The 12,065-nt window shown below is 44.4% G+C and overlaps 1 protein-coding gene across 1 annotated transcript; it reads right to left on the reverse strand.

Moving 5' to 3' along the window:
* Positions 1-1,240: 1,240 nt before the first annotated feature.
* Positions 1,241-3,625, reverse strand: LOC119348138 (F-box/FBD/LRR-repeat protein At1g13570-like). The gene is made up of 4 exons (XM_037616476.1): positions 3,499-3,625; positions 2,069-2,908; positions 1,832-1,987; positions 1,241-1,736 (listed from the first exon to the last, which is right to left on the reverse strand). Exons 2-4 carry the CDS (start codon positions 2,885-2,887, stop codon positions 1,464-1,466), a joined length of 1,248 nt encoding a protein of 415 aa, XP_037472373.1. The 5' UTR covers positions 2,888-2,908; positions 3,499-3,625; the 3' UTR covers positions 1,241-1,463.
* Positions 3,626-12,065: the final 8,440 nt, after the last annotated feature.

The raw sequence follows: 12,065 nt of genomic DNA on the forward strand, positions 1-12,065 counted from the left end.
AAGGTACAACTTGATGTCTGTGATTCTCATCTTATTGATACAACATGAAGGTGCCTTCCCAAATGTGATCGCTTCTTATGGACACAGAACACAGGGACAAAACAGCAGAGTTGAACTGACGTTGTTGAGGAATGGCAGCACGGAAAGCACATTAAGTACACCCACCGAATGTTCAACAAAACGCACTAAGTCTACCTGACAGTTTGCCCTTTAAGGTGTCTGTATACCTAGGCCGCAAGTGCCTGTCTTGCTGAAGCCTCCGTACCCAACAGTTGACACCACCTTCAACTGTTTCCCCTCCTGGTCGGTCGCCAACTCAATGAGTTCATCTATTTTAGCATCAATACCCACAAGATCAACAGCCTCGGCATAAAGTGGAGGCATTCGATCGAGGGTCAATGGTTATCGTTGATTCCCCAGATATGGCTGCATCATCCCACTGCAACCTCTTCTGTCGCTTGCTTGTCTCGGCAATTCCAATTCTTTTCACCTTACCGATGATGTCATGGATAAAGCCCATGATTCCAGAGAGCCCGCGGACAATTCCAAAAAAATTCACCTTACGATTATGTTGTGGATACAGCCCATGATTCCACCTACTTTATCCGGCTCGTGGTCGAGCTTGTGCATGTAGTTATCGACGCAGTCCTGATTTCATAGGCCATCTCTCTCACCTGGTCCCTCCATTCCTTGGTCTGATCGTTAGATCCTCCCTGTCAGCCAACTTCTTGAGAAAAGCATTGATGCTGCTCAGCTCGAGTTTCAGTGAGCCGATTTTGATCTTCACGGCTTTCTGCGGCTTGTACTCCTCACTCATCTGTTCCGTGAGCTTCGTGAGGAGGGATTCATCACCCCAGTGACAGTGCTCACCATAATTCCTTCCATCAGATCTGGGTGCTGGAGCCTCAGAATCTCAGTGTAGATGTTGCCTTCGTGAGCATGTTAAGATCAATGGAGCCAAGTAAAAGCTGCTGCTACAAAGAGCAGAGTGTGTTCGGATCTCTGATTTAGGACTGTAAATAGAACAACCAGATGTACCCAATTCAAATTTCATGGCATTTTGCCTCCTACATAATTTGAGACGATTTAGCTCTGTCGTGTGTGACCACGAGGGTGCTTTGTTTGGCAAGCAGGCAGAGATGTTTTTTCACCTGATCACATTATTTCTTTCCTATAACCACATATTTGTCCCACAGCATTGCATTGGTAAACATGGAAATACTAATTGCAAGACCACAAGCGGATAGCGTTTTATATGGAAAACTTCCTCGAGTGTTTCATAAGAAAAACACATGCTGGTGGCACATTAAATACTCCCACAAAATGTCCTCGACAACACATACTACCACCACCTGATGATTTGTATTAGATGCACACATATAACCACCAGCTAGTTGTAGGTGGTACATTCGCATGAACTCAGCAGCAAATTACATCGTCAAAGTGATGGGGCAGCATGCTTATCAAAATGAAACAATGACCTTGGCCCTGGCAGACACTCTCGGCAGAGCTAATAGCTTGGCAAGAACCATGATGCAGTCTGTTTCGCCCTTCCATTCTATCTTCACTTCTTCCAGAGCAGGTGCCCAACTCAGTAACTTTGCCACGAAATCGACTTCGTTGTCAAGACCCCGGAAGCATCCAACACTGGCCGTCACGAGATGGTCCATTTGCATTTGCAGCGTATGCTCTAGAATCCTTGCCTGACACTGATCCCATGTGCTTGAAGGGTAACTCTGCAAAAAAAAAATCACAACTCATTAGGCGTTGCAAATACAACAAACATGGAGTGCGTGATTGAGGGAGGGAGAGGATTTACTAGCATACGTACCCACACCGCAAGCTTCTTCAAGTTAGGGGCATTCTGAAATAATGAATAAGCAGCAAAGACTTGCCTCCGGTCCCAAAAGCATATATTAAGATAAATATTCTCGAGGCGTGTAAACACAGTAGGGAGCTTTGTAAGTATACGCCCTTTTGATAGATACTGAACAAGGGGGAAATGGCAACACAGATTAGTCAGCAGGCAGAAGAAGACATAGCAATGCTGGAGGAAATAATAGCTCACCTTCATGAAACTACCAGTGATTCCAAGTATTTTGATCTCACTTAGGCTTCCCAATGACTTCTTGATATGGTTTTCCTTGTCATGTGCAATTGGAACAGATTGATATGCTTTAGCTTGGTGATCTAGATAAAGGATGGCCACCTTCAGATTAGGGGCCTCCAAATTAATGTCTTCAAAGTCCCCATAAACACTAAGATATTCTAGCTTAGGAGCGTGAATGTTTAGTTGGTTGATGCCCTCAAAAGTAGTTAATATCAAATCAGTAAGTACGGGGCAGAATGAGATCAGATTTTGGATATCCCAGTCTGTGGATGAGAAATTGTTTAGGCTCAGGTAAGTTAGGCTCTTGAAGCCTTGGAATGCCCGGGGCAAGCTGATGATGCAGTTTTCCAGTTGCAGAAACTTCAAATCACCGATGGAAAAGACGCGTGAGGAAATCTTATACCTTGGCCCTGAGTTCAACTTGATTGTAACTGACCTTGGTGATCTCCTTGACAGCATGAGCATCCACCTAGCGAACTCATCGTGGTAACTCTTTTCACCTGATATATCAAACTCTTCTATGGTTCCCTTGTGGAGTGCTAGCACCATATCGACCAACTTAACAAACCTGGTTCGTGTAAAATTTCTATCGCGCAAAGATATTTTTGGCATATTTGTCCATGCATCCCTCCATGTACTCGATAAGGTGCTAGTCCTAACAGCTTCTCTGACATTCAAACGGGAGAGGATGTTGCCTTTTATCTTTGGGGGTAGACTGCTTAGTCTGTCTGAACTCAGAACAGATGTAGCTTCTGCCTTGGTCTTTTTGCAGCCCATTGCTTCAGAATCCAGATTAAACTGTTGTAACATTTCCAAAAGACGAGGAGCCTAAATTAGCATGGATTCTACCACATATCACTACATGTAGAAATTAAATTGTGCACTGCATATTTGCTTGTTCATGGCAAAACAAAGAATAAGCAACAGCTGAAAGATGAGAGTTTTAGGAAACAAGTAAGCCGGCATGTTTCTATTACCAGAACTGAACTCGACTACTGGTGTTGATAGGCTGAAAAGCTTGATTACTCCAACATTAAAGATAAGCATGATGAGGATGCAATAACTTATAGTCATGGTTACTGAGTTACGACTGTCCTAATTTGATCAACGATTATGTCTGGCATACTATGCACTATACTAAGGTCCAACTGACAATTAAAGTATTTTCTTACCAAATCAACATGCTAGCTAGGAAAAGATTTATTCTACAAAATTGTCACTTTAGATGTTAGAGATAGAAAAAAACAATTTAAGCAACAAATCTAAACAAGCATGTGAACAAGCAGTACAACTAATTGTACAATAGATGTAGCACATGTTTGGGCATAGATTCATGCATCTGATAAAAAAATTGTTCGACTCTGAAATAGGAAACCAAATCAACTTACTCCTATGTTGCTTGTTGGTGTTCGATGTGGGTCGACGACGCTCGCGCTCAGTTGCTGCAGGCGCGATGGATAACGGGAGGAGACGGCGACGCTCGCCTGGTGCGGCCTTGGAGGCCGCCAAGCACGGTCTGCCGCCAAGACAGGGCGCTGAGGACAGAGGGGCGAGGACGTTGCCGCGGCGCCGGGACGGATGCCTACGCAGGCGCGCCGCCGGGCATTTCTGCCATGCCGTGGTTAGGGTTCGGATTTCCCCTTTTTTTCCTTTTGTAGGATAGGGTTCCAATTTCGTGTGACTTGAGAATTGGGCTTGAGGGGAGACTGGGCTACTGGGCCATGTATCCTATTGCAAGAAAAGCGCTCTCAGAGCTCAGGCACTGGTGGCCGTCGGATCGATTCCTTGATGCGATTCCATCGATTCGATCTTGCTCCCGGACGATCTGCGCCGTCGGATCGAAGCCTCGCCCCTGTATTCTTGCTCACTCTATTCTTGCTCACTCAGCTGGTTTCGATCACTCGCTGACATGTGGGGTAACTCGCTTGTGGGCCGTCTTTGTCAGTGACCGTGTCTGGCAATGTGTTCTATGAGGCCTGTCGGCGTGGTCCAGCGGGCAAATATCTGTTGCCACCGCCGATAATTAGCATGACCCGCCGGGCCATTTTCGGTTTTTCCTGTTTTGCCCTGTGCGTGGTGGACGCCGGTTGGCCCGTGTGTCGATGAGGTGTGGGAGGATGGCTGGCTTGCCCCTTCGTCCTCCCATTCGCCCCCTTCTCTCTGGTTCCTCTCCTCGATTTGAAGCCGCGTTCTTCAGGTCTGGATCAAGCCTCTCCTATCCTCAGTGTTTCATATGTTTCTAACAACATCATATATCTTGTGCAGGAATGTAATGATCTCCAAGTCGCATTGCCGCTTCCTGCTTGTCGTTGTCATCGTCCCTTTGTTATGTCTCCCGCCAATCGCCTTCCTCCAACTGCGCCTTTCATGTTTGGCCTATTACCTTGATGCTTTTCTTACCTATAACTAAAAAAACTTGTATCTTCCGACTTCCTTGACGTTTTAGTACCCTTTGGGCTACTTCCCTATCTCTCTTAGAATATACCAATTACTCAACTAGAACATTCAAATGCATTGGAAATATTCACGTGAATAATCTAAAAAAGTGCTCCATGAAATTGCCTTTCCTTCTGATCCGTAGAACAATTCCTGAACCTTGTAATGGATGCCAAAGAAGTAGTTACCACATATGTGTTGAGTTAATTGTCAAGCTAGCATACTTTTGTAGGGAATACTGCTAAACATATCTCTGTAACCCATCAAGCACAAGTTTTCTCTTGATGGACTACTAAAAAAGGTCATGGATGTGGCACTTTAACTGTAAGAATTTATTTACTATAAAGTAAACTGTAGAGCAGGGGGTCTTGGAAGGTAGTGGTTATGTTGTACTATCTAGCACCATGTTGCTTTCCAAGTATTATCTTAGCATTCGATATGTGCTCCGAATATAAATTGCCCAGTATGAAGCAAAAGGACTGATGTAGATTGTAAAATCTTCTAATCTACTGATCAGATGTAGTTATAATATTTCATGCTGTTCTCGGATGGAATGCATTGGACTATCCGCTCTACGGTGTGGATTGGGTGCCCGGACTGTGTGCGTGCGTGTATTGTGGTCTCAGATACTTTTGTGACTCCACAAGACTTGTTGTTGCCCAATGAATTATATTGTGATCGTCCCTATGTATGCCAAATAGAGTAATTGTTATTTGTATCTACATGGATCCCCTTTGCTATGCTGCTATACATTGAAACTACACGGATTTAGAATCCAGCACTTCTGTAGCTCCACACGACTTGTTCTTGCACAATGTATATATTATGATCGTATCATATCGCTGTGTACGCCAGATAGAGTAATTCCTATATGTAACTACATGCATTTTACATCCAAACTTTATTAACTCTAAACAATTATCGATATGATATATGTTTATAAGATGCTAATGTCATATCCTTTAGCATCTCAATGTCCTATCCTTTGGCTCGCCTTTCGGGAACGCGCGGCAAGCCGCGCCCCCTATTTCTTTTTTATTATGTTCCAACTCTTAGTAATTGCTCTCATGTTCATGCTCTTAGTACTGAGCTTAATGTCAAGTGGTTATCTTTTGTGGTCCCTTGAACTCAATAAACTTGATGTTGACTTGTAATCTCATGATGGTGTTGAACTCGATGAGGACTTGCTTTTATTACAAGTGAATGTTTTCTCTTTGTTTTATTTCGTTGTCTTGTTTGAATACGTACACTAAACTAGGATTCCTACTAACTTGAGCATTACCTGATCACCCATATCATTGGGACTGGCACCCTCTCGCCAAGGCGCGATACCGATCTAGTGAGTAGGAAGGGGTGGTAGGCTAGTGCGACAGAATGCTTGAATGGCCTGCCACATTTGGGTTTTCATTGTAGTTTTGCATTTAGTAGCTCCAGTAGGTGTGGTGAACTTGATCTCTTTTGAAACAATTCAATAAAGCTCGAAGTTTTAAGTTATTCCTAGTATCACATCGAGCTAAGATAGATGGTGTTGGTCCTGAACCGTGGCGTGTAACTCTTGTTTATGGTGAGGCACAAATTCCAAAGAGGTGGTATTAAGGGTCTTGCTGCTACAAGAAACTTGCCCCGGATTGCACTCAGTGATTTTAATGAAGTACTGAACCTTAATGAGTGTAACGTGTTTGGCAATCAGAGCATGACTGTATTGAACCGCCTACATGGCATGCCAAATCAGCACCAAATTGGGGGTCAATTCTATCACAAGGGGATAAAATGTGGCACGCAGGTGATAAACGGGGGATATAAATTGAGGATTTTCTCAAAAAACGGGTAAAATCTGTCAAAAGGGTGAATCATGGGGTAAAAATAAATTTACTCATTTCCAAAAGACGAGGAGCCTAAGTTAGGGTGGATTATACCACATATCACTAAAATTGCAATACATGCAAAAATTAAATAGTGTTCCAACTGCTAAGTAAGTTGCTTGTTCATAGCAAAAAAAGAAGATACAACTGAGAGATGGGAGTTTAGGGAAACAAGTCTGGCGTGTTTCCATTCACAGAACTGAACTCAACTACTAGCGTTGGTAAACTCAAAAGCTTGATTATTCCAACATTAACTGTAAGCATGATGGACATGTACTAGCTTAAAATCGTGTCACGGCAATCCTAGTAGGATCAACGATTATGTATGGCAATATTAAACACAAGGCTAGGTTCCAACCGACAACCTATCTTGCCAGATCAATGTGCTAGTTAGGAAAATACTAATTCTGAGAAATTAGCACTGCAGATTCTAGAGAATAAAAAGCAATGTATATAACAGAGTAGTACTAAACTGGATTCAGTTAAGCAATTGAATCTAAACAAGTATGTGACCAGCAGTAAGATCAACTAGAATATAAACAAGCCTCAGTTGCTAATTAATCCTGATGGTTATGCAGCAAACCGAACATACAGAGTTGCTGCAGGAGCGACGAAGAAGGGGGAAGCTGACGCCGCTCGACCGCTGCTGCCTTGGGCTTGCGGGCGCGCTGCCCAACGCGGCCTGCAGACCGAGCCGGAGCGCAGAAGCCGCCGCGACGCCACGCTGAATGCCCGCGCCGCCGCGCACCACCGGCCGCCGTGCCGTGTTTAGGTTTCAAATTTCCTGGTTGCGACGGACGCCGGTGGTAGAGACGCTGGGGATTTCCGCATTGGGCTTGAGGGCAGATTGGGTCACTGGGCCATGTGGTGTGGGTGGGTGAGCGGGTTACATTGGGCTGAATGCTTAATAAATAGCGGCTGTTTTACCTTTTTCTCAGGGTATATATCATATATACGCACATTATAAACCCCTAAAAATACGTACATAATATTTTTGGAAAATACTGAATACTCATGACGTGGACTAACAATGTACATTTAATTTTGAGGGGCTGAGGGTTTTCATGAACTGGTACACGAAATGCGGAGCACCCCGGAGAGGGAATGCAGCCAAAGTGCGAGTTTTAGTTTATTTGAGACATAAAGGAAGAGGGGAGCGGGTAAACTATCGGAGAACGCTTTCCTTGGGCAATCAGGGCGATCAATGCCAAATGGGCTGAACCCATGCGACACTTGAAAAAATGTTCACTACATAGATATTTTTGTTCTTACTCGGGGATTCCATCATACTGAACATCAAGCGGGACATATAGCAGTGGCGCATGTTACTCTTTGAATTATATACACGAGCGAAATTAGATGGACTGTGTGCTATCATATTTTGTTTCCATTTTTTTGCGGAACCTGAATACAAAAAACTCGGAAACAAATACCGAAACATAAGTGAATAGGTTGCTCATGACCATCTACTCTGGAACCTCAAAAATAACAACTGGTATATTGTTCTTGTGTATTTGTAGCTAGCTTTAGGTATGTACTAGCACGTAACAGAGGGCTTTAGACTAGATCAATATATATGGTTATCCAACTATGCTTTTGGGGACTATTTTGTGCTCCCATGGTTTGTAGGTTTGTGGTGCTACCATCTTCCAAAGCAACGGGAGGAGAAAATCTATGTGCTCACATGGCTTGCGGTGCTACGATGCCGGCCCTTCCAATGGGAGTATATGCAAAAACCGAATGTTCACTGAAACATTTAGGTCAAAATTGTAGATATCTAGCATGTTATAAATGTTTCCTCCAAGTTCAAACCCATGTCCAAGAAATATAAAAACAATGCTTGGAGAGCCAATTCTCTACTACCGTTCGTAGCAGAGTTTTCACCTTTTTGTTTCTCAATATGTAATTGAATCAGACAAGAGCGGCAGCAATTTGTTTTACCTTTCCACTTTTCTCAATATGCTTCATCGACATTACTTGTCGAGTGGTCTATGATGCATTGGGCACTAGTAACCATGGGTATGCCGTCATCGGCAAAGACAACATTGAAAATGTAAAGGTCTTCAGCCTTAGTGATGCCGCACAATTTGCCTCCAAAGAACGCAATATCAATGATGCATACAAAGATGCATGACATCATCAAAGATGGTCTTCACCCTTCCTGGCTCTAGCCAAGACCAGCGGGTAATTCGGGCGGTCGGAGGTCGTGAGAGCAACAACATCATCAAGGCATGATCGTCTGAGCACCTTGTTGACCAAATAAGTCTGTAACACATGGCCGAAGATGGTGTCCAGCTCAGGAACCGGCACAGTTGTGCCGGTGAAAGGATTATGTAAGAGACATCTATGCTTTTTATCGGCATCGACGCAGTCAAGAACAAGCCAGCTACCGGTAGAGGCAACACATTTTCTTTCTTGGGGAAGCTGGCGGAGCGACTCAATTGTTCCGAGCGGCCCTAGAAGGATTTGAGGCAGCACCCGTCGGGGAGAACGACCCATGGTGGTGAGTGCCATGCTTGGGAGCCATGGTGGCGCATCGCCGATCGCCAGGAGCGACAGACGGCTCAGAAGTGGGCACAATCGCCGGCGGTCGGGAGGCGGGTCACGACGGAGCCGATGAAACCCGGCGAGAGCTCGGACCATAGCGAAAGCTGACACGTCCTCCATGTTAATGCCCGTCTAGTTGATTAATCTACTGGTCTACTGGACATAGGATTCGACAGTTGTATTGTACCAGGAGGCACGACTTTACTTACTATATACATATACTAGAAGCGCGCCATGAGGAGGGAGCTCTGGTCTGTGTTCGAAGAGAATACAATATATCGAGCCCACGGAGATTCTTGGAGTTTTATCCAGCTTTCTTGTGTGTGTTCCAAACAGGAGTTCTTCTCCGTTCTGGACCCATACCGTAGGATGCACCAGGGTTTTGGTTACCACTCGAAATTTCAAGATTTACCATGGTTACCGCATATTTTAGTCCCCCTTGGTAAATGCACATTTCCAGCAAAAAAAATGATTTTTTGAATTTTTTGAATTCAAACGCTCAATGTATAGTAAAGTGTGGAAGCACCTCACAGCATGCGCGTAGACAACGTTCCACTGAGCTAGTAGCTCTTTTATGATAAATATAAGTTCAAGTGCTATCTATATCTATTTTGAAAGAATTTAAATTCAAAATTCAATTATAAATTTTGTTCGAAATTTTCTCAAAATTTCGTGGTAACCGTGGTAACCACGTTTACCGACCCCCCTCGGTAAAAATCCCCATTCGGTAACCAAAACCTTGGGATGCACGCAGCACGCACATACACCAGAAAACTAAAGCCCAGCTCGATCTATATATATCGGCCCCGTACCGGCACGTAATTCCTTGCAGCTCAATCAATCAAGAGAGGAAATCTTTCTAAAGAAGACAATATCATCGGCAGGACGAGCGTGCAAGCGGAGATAGATGACGTCGACTTCGTCGTGGTCCAAACTCCCGCCAGAACTCCTCGGTCTCATGCATGATCCCCATCATTGGCATCGTCCCCAGCACCGTCCATCTTGCACTTTGTCGAGCCGTCTGCCGCTCATGGCACCGGGCTCTGCATCGCCAAGGTCTTCCAGCGTGCAGCAGCCATGGGTCCTCAAATGGGCAGGGAATGTTTTTACTCTATCCAATCACAACCGCAACATGCACGGCATCCCCTTCATCCCCCATAATGTCGTCTACGCCGGCTCTTCTGACGGCTGGCTCGCCATCAATTGCACCTACGCCAAGAAGAGACACACCTATCTCTTGCACAACCCTTCCTCTAGAACAATCTGAGACTCCCTGAGCTTGACGATGCCATCAGCAATGCCCCGAATTGGTTTCAGATCCGTAAGGTGCTCGTATGGTCGAGTCTGAATGACCTCGTCGTCTTCATGACCAACAATACAAACCACCCCGTCATTCTCATCCACCCAGGAAAGGGTGTTTGGTTGCCGAAGCCGAATTGTACTACCTTCACTAGCATCGTCGATATTGCATTCCTTCGAGACATAGTTGACAGAATCACTCGACAGGAGGATCTCTTCTCCTTTTGAGTTGACTTTGATGGCCATGGGGTACCCATGGTCAGCAATATCAAGGGCATCATTCAAAATCCAATGGGTGCTAAAAATTCCAATGTGTAGAGCGACGATGATTCCAATGGTTGCAGTTCATGCAGCAATGACGAAGATGATGAGGCAGCTAATGATGATTCTAAGGTGTGGAGCGACGACGATTATAAGGTGCTTAAACAAGAGGGCGAAGAGACTGGTGATGATTATGCACTTAAAGAAGAGGGTGATGGGATTACCGATGACATCGAGTATATTCATTGGGAAAAAGTCGATGATCGCCCTGAAACTGGTGCTATACCATTCCCCACCATCAGGTACTTTGTTGAATCATGTGGGAAGTTGCTAATGGTGAGACGACAATTAGTGCAACTAGAGGATGCCCCGCGCGTTGCGGCAATTCAACAAAGATTTACAGAGATATAAAAAATAGGAAATCGGTAATGTGTGATATTTATTAGATTGAGACATTACAGCGCAGAAAAGTTAACACTGATCCATCTTAAAAAATTTAGAGGATTTGAAGAATATTCTGTAGTGACTTACGGTGAGGAGGGTAGTGGATCAATGCATACCGGTGACTTACAATAAGAGAAATAATGAAACCCATTTGCTTTGCATGACGGCCATAGCAAGATCCTACAATCTGATATTTGAGAAATAAACACAAATCAGTGCTGGAAATTTGGCTTTCTTCTTAGTGGACATGACGATGAGGTTCAACAAATACGTGCAAAACAAATATAATAGGCCTCTCACACCTAGATCGAGTTGTTGAATTGCTATTGCCAGGAGTTTGCAAGTGCTCACCTTCTTAAGGAAAAAAGGGATTGAGTGTTTTAATATGGAATGTGGTTAAGTAACAAACCAAATCTAGTGTGGTTGTAGGAATTTTCTTCCCTATTATTTCTCCAACCATTTACATATGCATGAGCTTGCATTGGTTCACCGGGAAGCATCCTACAATTGTAAAGAAGATTTGTCCACGTGTTAATGTCATTAGTATTAAACATGAGTAGATATAGCATTTAGGCCCAAACAACATTGTTAAAAGTATGATAACAAAGATGAAGAATAAGCATAGATAGTAGGAAGACAAACAAAAACTTTTCGTAGATGTAAAAAATATTTTGCATTTTAGAATCATATGTATGCAAATTCAAAATGATTTGGGGAAAACCTGGGGATGGGATTCACGGAGGAGATAAAAGCCATGAATTCCGACTCATATATGTGGGGTGATCCTCTATACAGGAGGTGGACGACGATGTCGTGGCGGGCCTGCCCCTGTGAAAACTCCATACGCCATTGGAAAGGGCAAGGAGGTGGAGGATTTCGGATCAGAGGTCAAGGGAGCGGCTTGGTGCACTCGCACTCAGTACCACCCACCCACGCTTAGGCCTACCCGATGCCGGCGTTGTGGAGGCCACATCGCGCTCTGCAGTAGCCCTTGGCGACCACGGCCTGGTTCGTGAGGACCACCAAGAGTGTGCCTTTCTTGTGTAGCGCACAGCCCGCGGGCTGGACTGGATGATCTAAACCGGAGTCAGGGAGTAGTGCTCGTC

The sequence above is a fragment of the Triticum dicoccoides genome, unplaced genomic scaffold, assembly GCF_002162155.2.
Source record: "Triticum dicoccoides isolate Atlit2015 ecotype Zavitan unplaced genomic scaffold, WEW_v2.0 scaffold86589, whole genome shotgun sequence".
Classification (NCBI taxonomy): domain Eukaryota; kingdom Viridiplantae; phylum Streptophyta; class Magnoliopsida; order Poales; family Poaceae; genus Triticum; species Triticum dicoccoides.

What these genes read in the sequence shown, in the direction of transcription:
- LOC119348138 (XM_037616476.1), bottom strand. Translation starts at nt 2,887, where the DNA reads ATGGGCTGCAAAAAGACCAAGGCAGAAGCTACATCTGTTCTGAGTTCA. An exon ending in TCACTGGTAGTTTCATGAAG is followed by an intron (nt 1,988 to 2,068) that starts GTGAGCTATTAT and finishes CCCCTTGTTCAG; the next exon opens with TATCTATCAAAAGGGCGTAT. An exon ending in TGAAGAAGCTTGCGGTGTGG is followed by an intron (nt 1,737 to 1,831) that starts GTACGTATGCTA and finishes TTTTTTTTGCAG; the next exon opens with AGTTACCCTTCAAGCACATG.